This window comes from Dryobates pubescens, chromosome Z (assembly GCF_014839835.1).
Source record: "Dryobates pubescens isolate bDryPub1 chromosome Z, bDryPub1.pri, whole genome shotgun sequence".
NCBI classification, from domain to species: Eukaryota; Metazoa; Chordata; class Aves; order Piciformes; family Picidae; genus Dryobates; species Dryobates pubescens.
The window spans coordinates 105,796,001-105,819,045 of record NC_071657.1 but is presented as its reverse complement, the minus strand read 5'-3'; the positions used below and the strand labels follow the sequence as shown (position 1 = coordinate 105,819,045).

At 40.3% G+C, this 23,045-nt stretch overlaps 2 protein-coding genes across 2 annotated transcripts; both read left to right on the top strand.

The window, feature by feature from the left end:
- Positions 1-1,813: 1,813 nt before the first annotated feature.
- On the top strand, positions 1,814-10,078 carry GTSE1 (G2 and S-phase expressed 1). The gene is made up of 10 exons (XM_054177837.1): positions 1,814-1,837; positions 2,391-2,557; positions 2,635-3,253; positions 3,866-4,007; positions 5,194-5,553; positions 5,746-5,800; positions 6,185-6,433; positions 7,577-7,757; positions 8,868-9,008; positions 9,936-10,078. The coding sequence occupies exons 1-10, from the start codon at positions 1,814-1,816 to the stop codon at positions 10,017-10,019; spliced, it is 2,022 nt and encodes a 673-aa protein (XP_054033812.1). The 3' UTR covers positions 10,020-10,078.
- A 1,018-nt stretch (positions 10,079-11,096) lies between these two features.
- Positions 11,097-23,045, top strand: TRMU (tRNA mitochondrial 2-thiouridylase). The gene is made up of 11 exons (XM_054178762.1): positions 11,097-11,186; positions 11,627-11,792; positions 13,712-13,818; positions 14,896-15,018; positions 16,801-16,973; positions 17,906-17,959; positions 18,741-18,807; positions 19,498-19,598; positions 20,599-20,743; positions 20,995-21,077; positions 22,310-23,045. Exons 1-11 carry the CDS (start codon positions 11,102-11,104, stop codon positions 22,454-22,456), a joined length of 1,251 nt encoding a protein of 416 aa, XP_054034737.1. The 5' UTR covers positions 11,097-11,101; the 3' UTR covers positions 22,457-23,045.

Sequence of the window (23,045 nt, the reverse complement as noted above, 5' to 3'; positions counted from 1 at the left end):
CAGGAGCACATTCAGGTGAGTTTTGAAAGTCTCCAGAGAAGGAGAGTCCACAATCTCTCTGGGGAACCTGTTCCAGTGTTTCATCACCCTCAAAGTAAAGGCATTTTTCCTCATGTTCAAATGGAATTTCCTGTGTTCTAGTTTGCACCCATTGCCCCTCATCCTATCACTGGGTATCACTGAAAAGAGACTTGCCCCATCGTCTTTACACCTGCTCTTTAGATATTGACACATATTGATAAGATCCCCTCTCAGCCTTCTCTTCTCTGGGCTAAACAGCCCCAGGTCTCTGTCTTTCCTCATAAGGGAGGTGCTCCAGTTCCCTAATCATCTTTGTAGCCCTCCATTAAACTCTCCCCAGGAGTTCCCTGGCCTTCTTGAACTGGGAAGCCCAGGACTGGACATAGTACTCCAGATGTGACCTCACTAGGGCAGAATAGAGAGGGGAAGAAAACTTTCCCTGGACCTGTTGGTCACACATTTATGTACCCCAGGATACCATTTGGCTTTTTTGCCTCTTTCCCGAGGTGCAGGACACTACAATTCCCCTTGTTGAACTTCATGGTGTTCCCCTGTACCCAACCCTTGAGCCTGTCCAGGTCTTGGTGAGTGGCAGCACAGCCTTCTGCTTTATCAACCACTCCTCCCAGTTTTGTATCATTAAACCCAGCACATCAGTAACAAGTAGTTGGGATAAACAGCAATTTTTTTCCAGTGAGGGTGGTCAAACCCCGGAACAGGAATGGTGGTCGATGGTCCATCCCTGGAAACATTCAAGGCCAATTTGGATGGGGCTGTGAGCAATCTAAACACGTCCTTGCTCACTGCAGGGGGGATTAGAGTAGATGACCTTTAAAGGTCCCTTCCAATCCATGATACAATGATAAATCTGTAATCAGCACAGCGAGGCCGAACCCTGCAGCTGACGGACGGAAAACTCAAAGAAGCCACCCGCCCTGTGTGCCCGAAGAGAGTAGGAGGGGCCTGGCCCCAGACATGGCTGCCGCCAACCCTCCGGGCCACCTCTGATGGCCCTGGGTGATGTGATGCTCTAGGGGAGCACCCCTAGTTCTACCAGACCGACAGTAATTACATATACTTAATCTGTTAAAACTGGCCACGGTAAGCGGGTGCCCCAGTGGAGCGGCGCTGCTACGCAGCGTTTGACGGAGGTGGCCGCCAACTACAAGCCCCAGCATGCCCCGGGGCAGGAGGTGTCCAGTATTGTTCGAACCTGCCAATGAGAGCGAGAGGGGGGAGTGTCGCGTGAGCGCGGCGTGATTTCAAACGCCCGGGCTGCTTCACTTCGCTGTTCGGTGGTCGGCAAGCCTGTGGCGGTGAGCAAAACAGCAGGAGCAGCACCCCGGATCGGGTCCTTGGGGGGGCCGGCCGCTTCTCTTCAGTCGTGGTGTAGTGGCTGTAGGCCTTGCTTCGGGGTCCAGCTATAGAGGGGCGGTTCGGGATGGGGGAGGCCTATGCGAGCTGCCCAGGGAGGGACGTTGGGAGGGTGTTCCGGGCAGCTCATCGCGGAGTTCCGCGTGGCTTGTAAGTGGCTCCACGTATGCCGGACAGCTTCTCGAGTGTGTGGAGGGGATCTCGGTTCCGGTGGCTTTGTTTGTGTGGCTGTCTCTAAACATAAACAGTCTTCAAAGGGATGTTTACTTCCTGGATAATTTGGCAGTATCCTAAGATTCTTTAACCTTGTTCTGGGCGTTTAAAAACCTATTGCTGTGCTAATTTTGTTTTCCAGACACTATGGAGGAAGGAAAAGAAACGGCAGCGTACTGCTCAAGTCCTGTGATTTGCGTGGACAATGGTAAGTGGAGAGCACGTTGAGGTATTCTCTATCTGGATGGTTCAGATTACTAGACTTAATATATTGTTCTGTATGGGCTGCTCTTGATTCTCAGGTTTTTGAGCCTCCTGCAGAGCTTGTGGAGCACTGGTGCTAGAGCACATGTAGTAGCAACATGATGTCATCAACCTCTCCTCTATATCTAATCTAAGCTCCTTTCTTGTCCTTACCTGGGTGGAAAGATCCCAGGTCTTATCTGCGATGGATTTGGTTAATATTTAGTGTATATATTAGATAACAAGAAAATTTATCTTTCTGACTGGCTCTTGTTACTGTCCTGTGGTGATCTGAAACAAACAAGAAGTAACTGATAGAACAACTGTATTGTCATATAGCTCTATGTTATCTATTCGTACTCTTCTTGATTAGAGGCTGCTGATAGCCTTTTCTACAGCCAGGACTCATGTTCCTATGCTTAGAAATTAGCATTGCTGTTTTTCATGATATTTGGACATCACAATTACAATCATATTCACAGCTGTACCTTCAATTTGACATAAACCACAGTCTAATTATAATTATTTGAACTCGGTAGTTAAAACTTAGTTTGCGATTTGACATCAGCTTCACTGAATTGTCAAAGCACAATGCAATAATTTTCATTGCAAATTCCTGTTGTGACAAAGTCCTTGTTGCAATTTTAGACTTTCCTCTTCTGACTGATGAAAACTTTGATTTTGACCTTTCTCTCTCTCCAGCAAGGTGAGTGGTCTACAGGTAAGTATACCTTTAAAAATGGACACACATAAGGTGCAAGGTTGACTTTTTTTTCTTCTTAGTGGAAATGAAGATGAAGTTTTTGTTGGACCTTTGGGACATAAAGAAAAATGTATTGCTGCCAATATTGAAGCCAAAGAAAGTGTTGAGAAGAGGAGTGTACCTGCTTCTGATGAACTCCTGTGGAGCCCACTTAAAGGAGAGAAATTTGTGGAAATTTTCAAAGAAGCTCATTTGCTGGCACTGCGAATAGAGTCTGAAGGGAAGAATGAACAGACTAAAATAAACCAACCAGAAGAACAGGGCAACAAAACTACTGAAAATTTTGTGAAGGACTCAGAGTCAAAATTGAAAATACTGAGAGACCAAAATATAGAGAAAAGTCCCAGGGCTGTTAAGAGGGAGACATACTGTGTGCAGGATAGCCTAGCATGTCAGCTGCCAGCTTGTTTTCAGAAGGAATCAGATAAACTTTTGTCAGATGACAAAGCACATGCTTGTCATACTCCTGCAAATAGAAGCCCTGTTAAAATGTGTGTGTCTTCTACAAAAACTGCCAGCTCACCTCTTACACAAGACCAGAAAGCTAAGGAAAGAAATACGAAGGCAAATGGCAAACTGCCAATGGCAGTTTTTACTTTATCTACTCTTGGAAAAAGCAATTTGTCGATGACTGAAAAGGTAAAGACAGCTTCTGGGCAACAATGCTTTCTTTAAACATGGCCTTTGTTTTAGGAATATTTAAACTGTGTACAAGCTTTAATTTTTAACAGTAAAATTTTTAGTCTTCTGATGTTTCTCTGCCTCATAAGATCTGTGGGCAGGAAGCTTTATATATAAAAAAAATGTCAGGGCAGACACTATTGTATAGTAGCCAACTAGTTTATTATCACAATGTAGGGCATCTGCAGGCAATTTTCTTTTCCACTATATTATGGTTTTGTGAATACCATAATTCCTGGCTTCTGTTTTAAACACTTGCTGCTGGTAAAATTACTTCACTGTTGTTAGTGACTGACTTACTATGCAAAAATGGCTTTGTTTACTTTTTACCATTGCCCATGGAGGTAACAGGAGAAAAGTCCCATTTTTTTGAAAGGACAGGAAAACCTTTTACCTCTAGTTCTGTCCACAACGTCTCAGTCATGAGAAGGGCTGATTAATGGTATTACATTTAGGATGTGGTTTTGTGACCAACTGGAAATGTATTTTAGGATAGCGAGGGAATGATTGTATTGGTGACCTTGCAGGCACAAATCCAGGCCTCTAGATAAACTGTATTCTTTGATTCAGCCTAGCTTAAAGAAAACAACACAGCTGAAACTTCCTGGTGTTGGTCTCACAAGAAAGATGACTACATCTTCTTTGTCATCAATTTCCAGCGTGAACTCAAGTCTGAATTCAAGTTTACTACTTTCTCCCATAGGAAAAGATGGTAATCACTCTTATTACAAATTTGTGCCACAAATCAGTTTTAAAATAGTTAAGTATGTGGGTGGACTGTGGCTTTGGATGTTTTAATGGTGCCCAGTACATACAAGTAGTATGAAATATTTTGAATGGAGCATTAAATTTTGTAGGCTAGCCCAGTAAATCCCTGTGGACTAAAGATAAATCTTAGACTTCTATCATTTGTGAAAACTAGACTTGTGTTACCTGATGCCTACATGTGAGAGTCTGACACAGATAGAAAAGCAATGCCTCAGGAAACATGTTCTTTTTGAACATGATCTTTTCTTATTATAGCCAATTTTATGAGCTTCTGAATGCTGTAAGCTTCTCTAACTTGGCTAAAAAAATCCCAGACAAACAAAACTTACCAAAACAATTGGAGTACGAAGGGAAGGTAGAAGGCGGAAGGCCTAGTTCTGAGTTTCTGCAGCCTAATGAAAAAGTGATCATTGCTCAGATTAAAAAACAAACAAAAACCCCAACCAAACAAAACCCAAACATCTCTGGGGAGATCACTGAATACAACTGAGAGTCTTGACCCCTTTGAGACTCAAAGGATCAGGAAAACAGTCTCCTGAAAATACTGACATGTAAATACCACAGCTCTTCCAGATCCAGAGAACCAAGTAACTGTAATTTTCGTACTTTTTTTATTCCTGAATGGGCAACAATATGTTAGTAAAAGTTAAAGCTTAATAAGAATTATTTTATGAGATGGAAGGGTCTAGTCAGGATTTGTCCTATTAATGAAAGTACCTTACAGACTGAAAGAAAGAACCATGCGGAAAACTGAGAAAAGCACTTGTGGGGTAGTTCACCCTGTGTTTTTCAGCATAATTAGAACCATTAAATTCTTGAATGCCTGCTTAAGGGAACAGAGCCAACTACATTGGCAGAAAATGTTGAAAATATAACCAATCTGCAAGCTGTTCTGGCATTCCTTCAAGAATATTCTTTGACTCAATTGCAGTCATTCAGGAATTTGAGGAGACTGAAACAGACAAAATTACTGAAGTGTTCAGGGAGTAAGTTGTATGTGTTCCCCTTAAACTTGAGTTGTTTGAACATAAGGTGAAAGGCTGTTTTTCTTTCCTCGTGAATGCAATTATTCTGCATAGTCATAAAACTTAGCAATAAGCTAAGAAGTATAACATACTTTTCTATTTCAGGAAAATCAAGTATGTCTTCAAAAGCTAGTGTGAGTGGCTCTAAGCCTTCATCAAGTACGAATAGGCTGGCTAAAGTGTCATCTCTGCAGGCTGTCAGTACTGAGAAATCCAAGAGTCAAGCAAGATCAGCCAGTACTCACAAAATATCTAGTGTTGTAAGCTTGGCTAACTCTTCAGCTTCTGCTACATCTGAGGCTGCAGGCAGTGGAATTGAGAGACTGAATTCTGTTCCTGATCTGCAGAAGTTATGTCACCAGAATAAAGATGGAAGTGGAAAGAAAGGAAGCTTCTGTCCAAAGCCCAGGGCTAGAATTTTATCTGTTCCTACATGTCAGACTAAGGTTTCAATGAAAACTGGAGGTAAGCACCTACTTTTCATGACCTATTTTCTATCTTGGCTATTAAAAGTAATTGTTTCTTTGAATACTAGTCATTTGTCTCCTTATACGTGTCCATCTCTTGGAAGGAATTAGTATTTTAACTGAAAAGATACCTGCTATTAGAAAACAAAAAAGATGGTAGATACCAATTAACAAAAATTTTTGTCTTTAGACACACCAAAAGGAACACCATCTCTTGGATCAACATTTTGTGGCATACTTGGAAGGTAGGGCTTCACTGAAAATGGAATGTACTGAGGCATACTTAAAATGCAGCATAATTTGATGTTGCAACAACCTTTAAAAATTCTGACTTCCTTATCTAATTGCTTGAGACCCTCTAGGTTACCTGTGTTAATGCCTATTGGAACTGATACAAAAACAAAACCCAAAACTAAACCAAAAAATCTCTCCCCTGCCATCTTCAGAAGAGGGTTTTCTCTGCAGTAAAAGAATTCTATCCAGTAAAGCCCTTAATGCTGTGATTACCAGCTTTATGATGATTACTGTGCCCTCACTGGCCACAGGAAAGCTGGTTTCTATTGTTTGGTGGGACAGTTTGAATAAAGCTGTTTCTAGAAGCTTTTGGCTAATGTATATTCTGTTTTCAGTGCAATGGCAGTCAGCACTCCAGTGAAAGCCTCAGAAGACGGGATCTTTCAGAATTCTTCATTTCCTAGAAGGTCTGTCTCCATGACTCCTGCCAGTCTGAAGCGGTCTGGCATACCCACACCCATTCGTCGGATCTCGGGATTTTCTGCAGTGACTCCTAAAACTGCACCAAGAATGGCATTTTCGCCACATGTGGCATCTGTTCACCAAAGTTCCAGCTTTTCTACCAAAAGGACTCTTGCATCTGGGTAAGACAAACACCTGTATATGGAATAAGTACTGCCTCTAAATGAATTTTTAATGATGACTTTCAAACTAAATATTTGAGTACAGCATTTGAGCACAGATGCTGTGCAGGCCCTAATACACTGATATCATGTGACCAGTGAAATACTTACAATTCCTTACTGACATTAAGGAATTATCTTTAATAGGAAGTTACTTGCATTTCTTGAGCTAGTGGTCTACTTAGATTTATCTGATGCTCTGACTGAGAATAGATTTGGGGTTTGCATTATTTTACAGTTGCCTTCTGATGAAGGGAAGTAGCTGTTGGGGTGTTTTAACTTTGTTTCATACTGTTGCCAGTGCTTCTTTAAAATTACTTATTAAAGCTTGTTCAAAACCCCAAGGATTTAGTTGACTGAACTTTTGTTTTTGAGCAGGTTTATCTATGCTTCACTTTAATTTCTTGCAGAATGCATTAATCTTACATTGTTGTTGATTTTCTTAGTTTTCTGTGAGAATAATGTTGCATTCTTTATATTATAAAGCTATTATCTTCTCAAGTGCCATATATTATGTATGCAGGCTTGCTTGATGGTGGAGATGAACAGTATATATTCCCAGCTATAAAATTCTTCCTGTGTCATGTTCCTTGGGCTAAACGTCTAAATCAGTGTGTTTGCTCGATGAAATGATTTACTGCTCTACAATGACTTCATTATACTAATCAGATTACAATTTGTGGTCCTCCAGCTGATGTCAGTACTTACTCAGCAGGGCCTGAAGTGGGTTGCTCAGTGCTATGCAATATCAGTAATTGTTTGCTAGTTTTTTTCAAAGTCTGAAAAAAACCAACCCAAACAAACAAAAACACTAGAAAATCCCCTGTGTGAAGTTTAGGCTACACATACATGTCAGCTTAATATTAAATTCTTCATCCTGGAGTCATTAGCTTTTTTAATTGGATGTGCTATAAATTTATTTTAGCATGAAATATCTTGTATTTCACAGCTAACTAGTATATACTTTTGGATGAAAATAGGGGAAGCTTTTCATCATTACCACTTGGGAGTCCAAAAGGAGAAGATAAAGTCAGGCATTGTCTTGTCTTTAGAAGTACATGCTGAACAAAGAACCTGATTATTGACGATGCTCTTTTTCCCTAGTGCTAAGCAGACAAAAGAGAGTAAGACACAGGTATGTTCTTCAGAAGATGATGTATTTCTTCCACCAGTACCACCTCTTGTACTTAACTTCTCACCGGAAAAAAATGCTACAGAAGTGGTAGAAAACAAATTTAAGGAGGATGAAGTACAGAATCAGCTGGCTGAAGAGAAGCAAACCGAAGTAAGAAATGATAATACATTTTTCTATGCAACTGCTAAGTAAACTACTTGGAAACATTATTTTAAGATGAGTGATAAGTAGGAAAACCACTTCAGTACACTCCAGGTTAAAATGGATTAACTAGAGGGCATGTGCGCCCTCTAGTGCCGGCTTTGTTCATTGAACATCTGTGCAGTGTTTTCACGACGTTTGTTCCTGTACCAAAGCTGAGCTGTCAAATGCTTGTAGATTTCGTATTAAATTTTCATTTCTGGGTGAGTACTGTGAAATCTTTGTGGGTTCGTTTAGAAATCATTGTCACAGGGCAGTTGCTATTGCAGCCATAGAAACCTTTGGGGAAAAAAAATAACAAATGTACTGCTGTAGCTGAATTCAGGCAGCTAACAGTAGTGCAAACCTGCCTACAGTGAGAGAGGATTAAACCCCAAAGCCCATGTAGCATGCTTTAGTTCAGTGAACACTCTTGCCCTTTTGCAAGAATCTGCTGGCTTCGTGTTGAAAACTGGCACTCTGGAGGCATTAAGGACTGGACTGGCAGTTCTGAAACACTGAGCTGTCAAAGTGTCTATTGATTTACAAATATTCATGTATAGAATAACCTATAAATTATTTGATGTTACTGTATGAGTATTTTTCTCATTGGCTTACTTGAGGACAATAAGTATCTATACATGTGCTAAGCAATTCTGTAACAGTAGTTAAACTGGACAAGACCATAACCAAAGTTTGGAGCTCTACAGAATTGTTATGATATGACTAAATAACATTTGACTACAATTATTGTGCAATAATTTAAATATTTGAACAGTTACTACTCTTCTGCTTTAAATCTGACTTAACTCTACTGTTAAGTGGAAAAATTGTTCTGTACGAGAAGGATTTCTTTTTGCTTTGTCTCACTGTATTTTCCATTAGCAGAACAAGAGCCAAGGTTTTTAAACTGTGCAAACAATCCTGCATGAAAAACATCTGACCTCTAAATTAAACCTGTCCTGTCATTATTACAGCTGCCTGAGCTGAATTGACTTATTGCATGTTTATGAAGGAAGCATGGAGAGCAGAGGGTAAAACCTGAAACTGAATCTGTTTTTATTTCTTTTTAATTGTAAGGTTTTACTGGTAGATACTGGAGAAGACAAACCATTCCCATGCCCTTTGGAATGTGAAAGTAGACCCCTGATTGACCTTTCTAATACCCCTGAACTGAGTAAAATTACTCCTCTAAAGCCTGTATTTTCAGAGCAGGTAAAGGTAAGTTATACTCAGGTGTTGTGGTGCAAATATGCTAGGAGAAAAATCTCAACTGGCTGCATATGATGGTCTGCAGAGCAGCTCCATAATACTGTAAGGTTTAATAGATTATGTTCAGTGTGATACTACATAGTAAGATGCTCCTAAGTAAAGAGAACATAATGTTTAAAATCCATGTGCTCTAAACTAGAGCTCAGAGAGCGATCTGCAAATAGGAAAAGGATGGAGAAAGAACTTAATGCTTAAAGCAGATTGAAAATTATTCTGAAGCAGGAAGTGAATGTCTTCTGCAGAGTAGGCATGCTGACTCTTCTTTTTTTTTGCAAATTTTCAGTTCTTGTCAGCAGCAGCCCCTTTTCAGCAAAAAAGCAGGGCTGTCTCCTGTTTAACTGTGCTGGTCTGGCAAAGTTAATGTCGGGGGGAAATTTCAACCCAATACATTAACTCATCCTTTAACCCCCACCTTAACTGAGAGATGTGTTGGAATCTACTCTTACAATTTGACAAGCATTTCTGCAGAAGTGGGTTTTTTGGTACGCTAGTAGCTTGAAGGGTAGATGGCTTTAGATGTCAGATGCAGCCTTTGACATTGGATATAGTTGGGATCAGCTTACTGTTAGGTCCCTCAAAATATCTCAGAAGAGGATCACAGTAGTCTGAATTCTGGGGGCATGTTCAGAAGTGCTCTGCCCTGCCTGGATGATAGTGTTGCTTGAATATGCATAGAAAAGTCTTTTAGCCTTTCAAGGTGAGTATAACTAATTGCCTTGAAGCTTCCATTTGTCAAAGGGTAAACTAGATGTTTAAAAACATGAACATAAAAGCTTGACTAACTTTTTGTTTAGGATTTCTGTTAGTACTTAACTACTATCAACTGCATAGTCGTCTTATGTACAATAGCTAAATTTTATTGTTTTTCCTTTACAGCTAATTGATTTGAGTTCGCCTCTTATCACTCTGAGTCCTGATCTCAACAAAGAAAATGTGGATTCCCCTTTACTCAAGTTCTGAACTGGAGTGAAATGAAGAATTACTGGCATCTGATTTTAAGTGGTTAGGTGTTATTTTCTGTTGTACAGGTTATTTTTTGGTTTTTTAAGATGGCTATAGATTCTGGTAAACTGCAGTAATGTAATCGAATTCTAACAGTCTAGATGTAGTCAAACTGTTTCATTTAGTGGTTCTGTTCATGGATGTTCTGCAATAGATGTACTTAATCGCTGTGCCTCTGAGGCAAAAAAAGGATATTCTGTATTAGAAACCTGTCTTTTATTTCCTTCCAATTGTCCTTTAACTTATCCCCTGTGTACAACAAAGATTTAATTTAAAATAAATTGTTTACTAAACTGTTGTAGAGCAACCTTTTTTTACAAGCTTGGGCTAGACTCTTTTAGTGTTTCAAAAAAGTATGCAGTAGATCACAATTCTGGGTTTGAGCATGACCATGACAACTGAAGAGGGGGTAGTCCTCTGCCAGCTGAAACACTTACCCATCATCCTAAAATGGCTGCCTAGCCACCTCCATGCTGGGATTCACCACCTGTCCTGACTGGCCAAACTATTCATTGATCTGGCTTCAACTAAGAGCCCATTTCCATCCTTCAACATTGCTCCACCAACCTGCAGCATTAGTGCAGGATCTCTGCCTGGAGCACAGAGCTAAGGTTGACTCTTCTCTAGTAGCGGCTGAAATAATTAAGTGGCAACAAATGTGAATCATATACAGACTCATGTTTTCTTCTCCGTCTTCCTTTGTCCACCGTTCTGCTTGGTTTAACAACACGTTGTCTCTGGAGAGCCTTTGCCCTATCCCTGCTTCCATGCTGGGACAGTTGCGAGGCGGCAGCGGGGCACTGCATGAAGTGGAGGAGGAAAAAAAACACCACCAGTACTCCCTGGTACAGGCTGCTTTCGCTGTCGCATAAAGGAAAAACGTTCACCTCTGTCCGAGCTGCCGTTCTCACCGGAACCCGCGAGGTGACACGCTTTTCCCCCGAGCGCCTTTGGGCGCTGCAGGCCCGGAGCCGCGGCCGCCGGAACGGAGGGACGGGCGGCCGGAAAGGGCGGTGCCGTGGCCCCTACGGGCAGAGGCGATGCTGGCAGCAGGGCGTCGCGTTGCCTGCGCCGTTTCCGGAGGGGTGGACAGTGCCGTGGCAGCGCTTCTGCTGCGCCGCCGAGGTGCGTGCTGTGGGAACCACGCGACCCCTTCTCAGCCTCCCCCCGGTCCTCCTGCCTGGCCCAGTCGGGTCGGTAACTCCCCGCGGTCACCCGCCCCTCCGAGAGAGTGTAACAGCCCCGCCTCGGGCAGGACCCCTTCGAGAGGGCTTCTGGGGGGGGGGGGGCGGCAGAACTGAGAGGTAAAGGAGAGGATAGGAGAGACTCGAGAGTTTTGGAATGTCACTGTGTTAATTTCTAGAAGAGCTTACTTTTAACCATTAGTTACAGGGGAAAAAAGAAAACCACTCATACGTTAACTGTACTGTAAAGCTTGACAGCATCTTTGCTTACTACAGGACAAGTATCTTTTGAAGGAAGCAGTTACTGAGGTCTTAGAAAACACAGGGGTTTGGGTTGAAGCTATAGAAATTTCACTTTATATTTTTACCTTAATTTCATAGGCTATCAAGTGATAGGCGTTTTTATGAAGAACTGGGACCCGCTGGATGAGCAAGGAGCTTGTTCCATTGACAGAGATTGTGAAGATGCTTACCGGGTTTGTCAGAAACTAGATATTCCTTTTCACCAGGTTTCCTACGTGAAGGAATACTGGAATGAAGTATTCAGGTAGAAACACATTTAAAATATCATGGTACTGTGTTGTGAAAAGTGGGGATGGGCAGATAATGGGCAAAGGTGGTGTTACCAGTACTGAGAGAAAGCACTGAAGCCTCTTAAATACAGGAGGAATTACTTATTTTCTGTTTCATCATTAAGAATTGATAGGTTGGTTTTAATATGTTTATTTATTAAAGTAAGAGGTTTCACCCTATTTATTATGAGCATGTAGCTGTTGCTCTGTTGCTCATTTCTTCTGCTCCCCACATACTGCCCCTGCTTTACTATAACTTGAGAAAAACTCCCTTGTAATAGGGTGCTGTTACTGTCTGTGTGTGTTAATTTCTGCTGTGCGTTTCCATTAATATGGGCTGAATCCAGTTTACCACCAGCTGATCATGAACTAACCTTGCTTCTTTAAACGTAACAAATTTGAAACTGTCCTCAAAAGAGGGTGTTCAGGTTTTCTGTGAGTTTGTTCCACTTTAAGGGAAGAAAGTTCTAGATAGGTAAAGCAGGTTTTTTCTTGCGAGGCAGGAGAAGGGAAGTACAACAAGATGATTTAGTTTTTATGTGCTCAATATAAGCACAGAAAAATTGTTTCCTGATTTTCTTCATCCCCCTTTAAGTGGTTAGGTTGTTACCTTGTCTTAGAAGAAAGGGAAGAATAACCTAGTCATGCTACTTCGTATTGAAATGACATCAAGTTGAGCACTAAATGTTTGTACAGTCAGTGAAGAAAGCATCAATGTTCTGGGAAAACTTATTCCATTTTTCCTTCCTGATTTGAGACAACAAATAAATGGTATCAAAACTGTTGAGGGTTGTGGGGTATCTGCAAATGACAGTGAATCAAATGTTACAGAAGATTGGCTTTTCTTTTGGTTATTATTTCATAGTACAAACACTCTATTGCAAATGGGTTAATTTACTCCAGAATCCTTTATTCTTTACTGTCATCACTTACCTTGAATTTACTCCTCCTTGGGCTCTCTATTTAAGGGTTTATTCCTCGAAATCCACTGTTTTGTCAAGAGACCTATTCGAGGTCTTGCTTTGGTTTGTGCAAAGTCTGTTCCAGATCTTTTATGTCAGCGAGGGCGTCAGCAGGCGTTCTTCATTGCTTTTTTTCCAGTTCTGCACTCTACTTGAAGTTTTGAACTCATGTGAGCCTGACTTTATGCTGTCTTTTTATAAGGCTTCCAGCATACTCTGGCAGTGTTCACAAAGGAGCGTTATGTTACTGTAAGAGTACAGTGCTGAGGCAGCTCTGGGTAGACTCAGGTGGTTTAATTATTAGTATGACTTGTTGACTTCAGAACTGTTAATAAGGAGTTAGACAAAATAAAAGACATATTGCTTTATTTTCTGTTTATGAATGTAAGGTGTAACGTGGTAAGGAAGAAGCAATTGATACTGTTTCAGAGGGTGAAAAGTAAGAGCAAATACTAGGGTTGCTGGTGTATTCTTGAATCCAATCTAGCCCTTTAGTTCCTTTTGGCTTCAGTGGCTGGGAAGGACAAAGAAATCCAGTGATCAGGCCTTTTGATAGCTCAGTGCATTACTGTTTGCTGGCTTAATTTCATTAGTTATTATTTCAGTGTTTTCAGGCAACTAAAGCTAAGCTCTTTAACTGCATGATAGTGTAAAACATCATCATCATGGTTTTGAGAAACTCCTTGAATTTCTGAAGGGAAAAAAAAAAAGGCAAAACCCTCTCTAAAATGAAGCCCCATGACAGCTTGTGGTAGCATTATTACAGATTAAGTTATTGGCTGTTCAGCTGAGACAGTAACTTTTGGTATGTACTCCATTGGATTGTCACTTTGAAAGGTTAAACATGGCTGTTTAGTTCTGAACAGAAATATTTTGTGAGAGACGAGCAGGATGTACACAGTAAGCATACATTTGAATATTTTTTTTTACAGTGACCTCTTAAAGGAGTATGAATTGGGAAGGACTCCTAATCCTGATATTGTGTGTAACAAGCATATCAAATTCAACTACTTTCTTCATTATGCTATGGATAACCTTGGTAAGGCATTTTCAAGTGTATCAGTACAGAGTGTGTGCTGTGGGAATGCTTAAAGGATACAAACTCTTGAAAAGATTGGGGAAAAAATGAATTTATTTGCATGCTTAATTCACATACCAGCAGGAGCAGGGAGGTCATTCTGCCCCTGTACACTGCACTGGTTAGGCCACACCTTGAGTACTGTGTCCAGTTCTGGGCCCCTCAGATTAGGAAAGATGTTGACTTGCTGGAACGTGTCCAGAGAAGGGCAACAAAGTTGGTGAGGGGTTTGGAACACAAGCCCTATGAGGAGAGGCTGGGGGAGCTGGGGTTGCTTAGCCTGGAGAAGAGGAGGCTCAGGGGAGACCTTCTTGCTCTCTACAACTACCTGAAGGGAGGTTGTAGATAGGCGGGGGCTGGTCTCTTCTCTCAGGCAACCAGTACTAGAACAAGAGGACAGAGTCTCAAGCTGCACCAGGGGAGGTTTAGGCTGGATGTTAGGAAGAAATTCTTCATAGAGAGAGTGATTGCCCATTGGAATGGGCTGTCTGGGGAGGTGGTGGAGTTGCCATCATTGGAGGTGTTTAGGAGGAGACTTGATGGGGTGCTTGGTGCCATGGTTTAGTTGATTAGGTGGTGTTGGATGATGGGTTGGAAGCAATGATCTTGAAGGTGTCTTCCAACCTGGTTTATTCTATTCTATTCTCTGTGACAGTTTCTTGATATTTGCAAAGTATTTAGTTTTAAATTTGCTTTTACATACAGAATCAGAATGGTTCAGGTTGGAAAGGACTGTGAAAGGACTCCACTCCCCCAGCTATGGCTAGGGACATCTTCCGCTAGATCAAGTTCATCATAGGTGGGAACAGATTTAATTCAGGGATGTACATTGACTTGACCATTAAGTTTTACATTCTTAGGTGGTCCTTGAAGTACAAAGGCAGAAGTTGATAAATAGATTTCATTACTTAATTGCTAGGAATGCAATTATTAGAAGACGTTGCTTTATGCTTTTCATACTGGCTGTTCATAAGCCTGATTTAAACTGTGAATTTCAAGTATGTAGCTTTGTCATTTCTATTTTTTTTTTCTTGATAGGAGCAGATGCAATTGCTACTGGGCATTATGCTAGGACCTCACTAGAGGATGAGGAAGTGTTTCAACAGAAACATACTAAAAGACCACAGAGGCTTTTCAGAAACCGTTTTGAAGTTAGAAATAGTAAGTGGTTTCTTCATTTGGCATTTCATCCAGATATAAAAGAGAAATTTAGACTCTTTTGTGTCACAGAATCAGGGAAGTTTGTTATTTTACACATTTAAACCCCAGCCTTTGTAGAAGATTGATTGTGGAAACTAGAGGCTTTGCATTACTGAAAATTACCCTGACCAGTCAAAGATTTACTATTGCAAGAGTTCTAATCCAGGTGCAGAGAGGTTAGAATAAGCATTTCAGTAGTAAGGAACATTCTGGAGGAGCTGTGTGGATTAAGGAGATGGGGCTCATCTTGCATATCCAGGAGAAGTGTCCAAAGAATCTTTATCAAGTATTTCTGTCGCTTATATACAATTTCAGTTTCCACTGTTTCTTCTATTTTAGGGAATGTATTTTTTGGCTATTCAATATATAGTATAGATAGACAACATCATGGGGATTTGCATAAGTGGAATTTTAAAATTAGATGTGAAACATGACAGTAGCATAGTTTCACACATAAATTGGATTTTATATTATTTTATTGGGGAACAAAACCTCAAAAAAACCCAATCAGGATTTTATTCAGTAATTCAACTATTCTGCCTTAATTCTTTGTTCTCCTTTGGAATCCTCACTTTCCCAGGTAGACTAAGGTCCATCCTACACTGTAGTTGCAAAGTGCAAGTGCAGCATGTGCAGACTTCTTTTTTTTTAAGGCCATGATTCTTAGGTCAGCAAAGGTATTGGTAGCCACAGTGCAGGATTTGCTCTTCCCTTTTATAGTCTGCCTGTGGCTGTACATAATCAGAGGTTGATCTCAGCACCACAGCAGTTCTGTTGTTACCAGTACTGAAGCCAGCTTGATGAATGCTGTTCTGGGTATGTCTCTGCATTGCACTATCACAGTTGGATGGCAATGTAGAGATTTTCCAAATAGCTCTGCAGTGGACCATAAATGCAGTAAAGTAGCTCTGATGTTTAATGAGAAGCATGCTATAATATCCAGAGGGAAAGAAACTTGCAAACTAACTACTGTCAAAGCTGCCATGGGAGCGCTTTTGTGTTACAGCTTCCCAGCTTTCATTGGTTGGCTCTGCAGTTAAAAGAGTTTAGTTTCCTTGTTTTCACTTTGTTTCTGGAAAATTGAAATGGCCTCAGCAGAATCAACATCAATACTTGTGACAGATTGTAAGTCACAGTTTTAGTATTTTCTAATGTTCTAAGCAGGTTTCCTGTCTAGGTACTGAGATACTGTGTTAGTTGTCACTGAACTGATGGCCTGTGGTTGGTGTTTGTTTGAGTCAAGAAACATGTAAGCAGAGTTTGTGCAAGAGTAGAGCTTTTGACTCTTGGAGTGGACAGAACATGACTGAAAAATTGTACTGATTTTATTTCACCAGCTTCATCTATTTTGAAGAAAAAACTTCAAAATGTCTTCTTTTGGGCATTAAAAATAACTCTGCTGATTGTTCACATCATTGATCTATATCAGGATGATTTCAGGGCAAAACTGACTGTTTGAAGAGCAGTGTGTTGATACTTGAATCCTCATTTTCTTTTTTGTTGATGCTCTTTCCAGTGATGTGTGCAATATTGTAATAGATGAGGCAAGGTAAGACTTTGTAAGAGTCTGTGTTGTACAAAATAGGAATCGTTCTAATGGTGAGAAAACTGCCCAAGCAGGTTTTTCAATCTCTCTTTAACAGCTACTTCGAAATAACAAAACAAAAATATTGTCAAACAAAATACTAAAGGAAGTTGAGGAAGGGGATTATACTGAGGTGCTTTGTGTTCTGTACTTTGCAGCTGTGAAACTCCTTCAAGGGGCTGATCTCTTTAAAGACCAGACCTTCTTTCTGAGCCAGATCTCACAAGATGCTTTGAGGAAAACCATTTTCCCTTTAGGGGATTTAACAAAAAGTTATGTAAAGAAGATAGCAGCAGAACATGGCCTTCATCATGTGCTAAAGAAAAAAGAGGCATGGTAACACTTAAACTCTTCTGATTTGTATTTCTTTCTAAAATAGACTTTTCTGAGTTTTCTGAACTTGAATCTCTGTCAGCTTGTCCATTTCTGAGCACCAGAATAGAATAGATTGGGAAGCAGTTTTATAGCTGTCCACATGCTTAAAAGCACTTTTATGAGCTTGTGATTAGTTGTCTATTTTAGCTTTTGGATCATTTGTCTACCAATGTATCCCAGCTAAGGTGAAACTGAATTTATCAGGATGCTGTGAGCTGTAAGGAAAGCATTCTCTATCACAGCAGGTGAGAAGCCTTTGGTCTGTATTTTCCATAGCTTTTAAGGGCTTTGTCACCATAATTGCTTTTCAGTATGTCTTTATAGAAATTGCATCATACTGTTTTTTCATTCTTTTTAAAATAAAAGGTTTGTATCTTTGAGAGCTCGCACTTAATGCTGAAAGAATGCCACACAGGCAGCAGTTGTATTATTGATACTGTCTCGGTGCTTTTAATATTTATATTTGCCTGCTGTAAATGGATCTTTAAAGAATAGAGGCTTTCACTGAAAGGAGAAGGAAAGCCTGATTAATTTTGAAAGCTTTTTTTCTAGAGAGAGACTATTGTATAATTTGTGTTACTTTTGTACTTCTGTTTTTAATATACATACAATATAGTCTCCAAGGTTTAAGGTATTTATTTCTTGAACATGGTCTATTTCCTATTACTTATTTTATTTCCCATTACTTCTTTTCTGTGCTTATGGCTCTTGTTGATACTGTACAGAATTGGGTTACCTATGTTGGAGCAGATGTGGTTTTGTGTATTGCCGTAGTTTGGTACAGAGGAGGAGGTGGGGGAGAAATCCAGCTTGGACAGGTTATCAGTAGGCATTATTTCAAATACTTTTCTCTGCTTTTATGGATTTGATACCACATTTCCTTTTCAGAGTATGGGAGTCTGTTTCATTGGTGAAAGAAACTTTGAAAATTTCCTTCTTGAGGTGAGCCACATTAAATCTATGACAATCTTTATGCTCTATTCTGGTTTGTAACACTGTCTAGAGAAAAATCTGCAACAGCTTGTGGCCCACTCTAAGTAGCAATGCCCTATCCCCTTTTGAAGTCTCAAGCCTGCTTAAAAGCTAATGCCAGCAGCCTGAGGGAAGATTCTTGTCCCTCTACCAGAGCCCTTTAAGATCATTGAGTCCAACCATTAGCCCAGCATTGTCAGACACTAAACTGTGGCACTCAGCACCACAGCTCCATGCCTTTGAAACCTTTCCAGGGATGGGGACTCCAACACTGTCTGGGCAGCTTGGGCCAGGCCTTGACAACTCTTTCCATGAAGAAATTGTTCCTCATGTCCAAACTAAACCTTCCCTGATGCAACCTAAGGCCATTTTGCTACTTTCTGTACTTCTGGCACAGGAATGCAAGTTCACATACTCATTTTGCTACAGTAGCAAAATGAGTATGTGAACTTGCATTCCTGTGCCTGCCAGGCTCTGACAGGTGGTTATGATGTAAGTGGCTGAATCTAGCTGTCCTCTGGCGTAAGTGAGGATGGGGGCTGTGATACCCAGTTTTACTGCTGATAGGGACTGCCCTTCCTACTTAGTTCTCTCTAAAGCAGCATTAGGACAGAGGCAGTAAGCTGCTTGAGCAGGGTTTGCTTTTTCACAAAGTTATTTTCTAACTCAAGAAAATGTAGTGACAGAACCTGAAATACACTGTGAGGTTTTGGGGGGCTGTCTTGTAACTTAATCTCTTCCTATTTGGTAGTATTTAGAACCTCAACCGGGTAACTTTGTTTCCATTGAAGATAAGAAGGTGATGGGAACACACAAAGGTAATCAACTAACCCACCTTAACAACTACTTTTAGATAAATGGAACAATACTGCTCATATTTGGAGGGCCTAATTTTGTGAAATTCCAAACCAGTCTACAGGTTTTTCTCATTTTGGTATTTCTAATAAGCCTGGAAAGCTTGCTTTATACAATATCTAAGAGCCAGTTGTAGTTCAAGGCTCTACTATTTGTTTCATGTTGCAAGAAAGTAAATGAAAATTGTTAGTGTTACTTTGAATTCTTCCTTCAGTCACACGGGAATGACTGTGACTTCAGTTCCAGACTCTGGTACCTAAACTTTGCATAAAAAAATACACCAAGCACAGGCAGTTTATCTTTTCCTTTCCTTCTCTGTGTCCTTCCTTTGCTCTTCTCAGTTCTAGCTGCCAGAACTGAGTTCCTCTCCAAAGTAATTTTCAGTGAGGGAAACTGAGTGGTTGCAAAATCACAAATTGAAGCTCAAATAAAGAAATGTTAAGAATACCACAATTGAAAGGGATTAGTTTGAAATTGTATGCGTCAGGTACAGATGAAAACTTTCAAGATGATGCTAGTTTGGCACGCTTCTCTAAGACAGCTTGGTTTGTTATTCCTTGTTCAGTGGTAAAGTTTTTGGGAAATGATATTAACATTTTTTTTCTGGAAAGATGTGAAGTTGCTGGCAGCACTACATTTTCATATTTCTTTAGGTTGGTTCCTCTATACAATAGGCCAGAGGGCTAGACTAGCAGGCCTGAAGGACGCTTGGTTCGTTGTAGACAAAGATGTCAGCACTGGAGATATCTTTGTGGTGAGTTAATTAACACTGGTATTGCAAGTGTCTAACGAAAGCAATTTCTGACTCCTGCTGTGCAGAAATGTGATTCTAACCTGAGTAGAATTCTTGGCTTTCTTCTTGGCAAAACAAGAACCAACTAGTCCAAACTGGCTTTACTTAAATAGAAAACTGGTTTAGATTTTGTCATAGAACTTTACCAAACAAAGGGCAAATACTAAAAAGAATGAGGGCTCATTTTTCTTCCCTAAAACGTGAGGGTTTTTTATTGTGGTTATTATGACACCGCATATAAAATGTGTATTATCTTGGTTTACTGTTTATTGCTACTTTCTCTTTCTAGTAAAAGCAGTAGTCAGTTTGAAAGCTGAGACAGAATATATATAATAACACAAATAATTGGGGTGTTAATGACTAATCCTGTGAGATGACTGGCAGTTCTGCAGCTTGCTAGCCGCCTTAACATTTCTTGCTGTTCATGCAGTTGTTACACTTACTTGGTAGCGATGTGATTATAATGATGTGTTGTTCTGCTTGTTGATGTGCCTGCCGGGGAAATACCATTATTGGATGAGTTGAGAGGAAACAGGCAGGTCCACTAAGAAATACTTCTTTTAATGCCTTACAGTAAGGTTGTGTGTTTGCCACACCTTTGTTTGGGAAGTGTTGAGTTGAAAAAACGAAGACAAAGGAGGTAGCATCTTGTTGAGGTAGGATGAAGAAGGCAGTAGATATCTGAACTCATCCTGAAGAAGGTGGAAATATGATTGAAGGAGAAAGAGTACAGGAAGTGACATGGCTCCAGTGTAGAAGGCTTGCAGATACTTCAGGCTTGCTTTGGCCTATTTTTTTAATTTAAGGCTTTCTCTTGGAAGCTGATTAAATACTAATAAATGCTTGCTTTTTGACTCATGTTGCCTTCATTTTGAAATGGCTCAGTACTTCTGTATTTCATGCTCTACAAGTTACATGCTCTAGCAAAAAAATTGGCATTAAAAAATGTTTGTGTTTTAAGGCACCAACAACAGATCACCCTGCCCTGTACAGAGACTTACTGCGGACAAACAGAGTGCACTGGATAGCAGAGGAACCTCCTGCAGAGCTTGTTAGAGAGAAAATGATGGAATGTCATTTCAGATTTCAGCACCAGATGGCACTAGGTAATCACACCTTGCTTTGTTCTTAGTTTTACTCAGTTTGTGAAACTCCAATAGTGTGTTCAGTGTAGTTTTGCAGAAATAGTTGAAATAATTTAGCATGCCTTTCTGTGGTGTCTTTACAAAACCAGTTCTGTTTTATGAAACAGTTCTGTGTAGTATCTTGACTTACATCTGTTTAACCTTGTGATGGTTTTTCCTTTTTTTGGCATAAACATATTAACTGGTAGGCATTTGGCCATTTTCTGCTCTAGTGCCTTGTGTTCTGACTCTAAACCAAGATGGGAGTGTGTGGGTGACACTAGTGAAGCCAGCGAGAGCTATCGCTCCTGGGCAGGTAAGTTGTTAGAAGTTACTTTCCTTCCTTTTTTTGTGTTTTGGTTTATGTGGCTAATAAAGTTTTGGTGGTGTTTTTTTTGGTTTTTTTGGGGTTTTTTTGTAATATCTGGAGCAAAATAGTCAATTTATTTGTGTAGGAGAGTAATTAGCTCTATTTTGATTATTCATCAGCTATATTGAAGGATATTGTTTCTAATTTTAAATGGTTTCTTGTTATCCATAGTCTCAGAAACTGGCTTGCAAGTTTTAGAAATAACATGAAGACATCTCTCATAGCCAATTGTATATGTTGTTGTCTTGAAGAAATAGATGTGAAAAGGAATCAGTTGGTGATTGGCTGCTTAATATGGTTTTAGTGTTGATTTGTTCCGTGACAGTCTGTGTCCAGTGAGTTTCATTGTCCAGGAACAGCACTGTGCCTTGTAAGGGTGTATTGGTGCCTTTTAACACTGCTGATAGAAAGATCCTTCGTCACATTGTAGACTGGTGGTTCTCAAACATTTTTTGCATGCCATGTCCCAGAATATGTCCTGTCTTCCCTCTCCTTCTCCAAAACTTGAGTGAAAGACAGTGTGAGACACATCAGGAAGGAAATAATCTGAGAACTATTTGTTATGGAGAGAGAGATACACTTAAGAGAATATGAGAAAGCTCCAGCCAGAGCTGATGACAGGCATAGCCCCTAACTGCCAAAAGTTCCTGATCCTGTAACTGGGCTCTTTACTACAAAGTAGCAAGACAAGGCCAGGAAGTCTTTGCTCCTCCTCTTCTGCAAAAACCTGCTGAGCACATCAGAGCCCCTCTTGAATTTTTTCTAGATGGGCTGCCCAGTAGTCCTTTGTCACCTTCCCAATTTGAGAAATAGGAGTTCTGTGCATAGTTGCCTGGGGAAGGTCCAGTAAAGCTGAGGGTGATGATGTTACATGTGTTGTCCCCATTGGGAATGGAAGCTTTCCAGCACAGTCCATTCCACCTTAGTAACTGAAGGGTTCTGAGAGAATCTTATAGGAGTTCATGATGAAATTTCCACCAACATACTTATATTTACGCTCATGTAAACCAACACATACTTTTGTGTTTGGTTTTTATTGTTGTTTCCCCCCCCCTCCAAAGATTTAGATCAAATGTAAAAGATTAGAGTCACTGTCCAACAAGTTGTGCACAGCCTACTGTTGCTCGCTACGCTATTTGCTGCTGCTGAAAAGACTTTCCCCTGTGTTTATTGCCTAGTTTGCCGTGTTCTACAAGGGTCATGAGTGCTTGGGCAGTGGGAAGATCCTAAGGATAGGCCCTTCGGTGTACACCATGCAACAGGGGAAAAACAGAGATGAAAGCCCAAAGAAGGAGGAGATTGACAAGACAGAACCAGCAACATAACACATGGGTTTGTCTGTTGAAGGACTTTGAAGAATTTTTCTGCCTGAGAATAATAAAATCAATAAACCCCATATTTTCCTGTTGATCTGTGTGTTCTAAAGGCCAGCTGACTGTTGAGTCCCAGCTCTTGACTGTTAGCACTGAACATGTTTCAAACTAAAACCAGTGTGGAAAATTTTACTGGACTGGATGGTGAAATTTATATTTATGCATATCGAGGGATGTCTTAAAGTAGATCTGTAATAGTAGTTACACATACAAGAGTTTTACCATAAAAATCACATCTGAAGTCGTAATTCTGTCTTTTATGCACAAAAGAAATATTTATTGTTTTCTTGAAGATACCTGTCCCTAGGTAAAGGACATTTGTGGTTGTACAGTAGATGTATCTTAGTGCTTTGAACTGTGGGAAAAGAATTGATGATAAATATCATTAGTTCAGCATTTGAATGATCAGATGCTTTTCATTTTACATAGTTTTATAAGAAATGCTTTAGATTCTTAAGCTGTATTCAGTAGTGGTTCAGATGTTGACATAATTCAGAATTTCAAATCCAGGGGCATAAAACCAGTCCTGATTGTTACATTT

Coding starts and splice junctions, on each gene's coding strand:
- TRMU (XM_054178762.1), top strand. CDS start 11,102: ATGCTGGCAGCAGGGCGTCGCGTTGCCTGCGCCGTTTCCGGAGGGGTG. Junction 11,187..11,626: donor GCTTCTGCTGCGCCGCCGAG/GTGCGTGCTGTG, acceptor TTAATTTCATAG/GCTATCAAGTGATAGGCGTT. Junction 17,960..18,740: donor TTGAAAATTTCCTTCTTGAG/GTGAGCCACATT, acceptor CCTATTTGGTAG/TATTTAGAACCTCAACCGGG.
- GTSE1 (XM_054177837.1), top strand. CDS start 1,814: ATGGTAAGTGGAGAGCACGTTGAG. Junction 5,554..5,745: donor GGTTTCAATGAAAACTGGAG/GTAAGCACCTAC, acceptor TTTTGTCTTTAG/ACACACCAAAAGGAACACCA. Junction 5,801..6,184: donor TTTTGTGGCATACTTGGAAG/GTAGGGCTTCAC, acceptor TTCTGTTTTCAG/TGCAATGGCAGTCAGCACTC.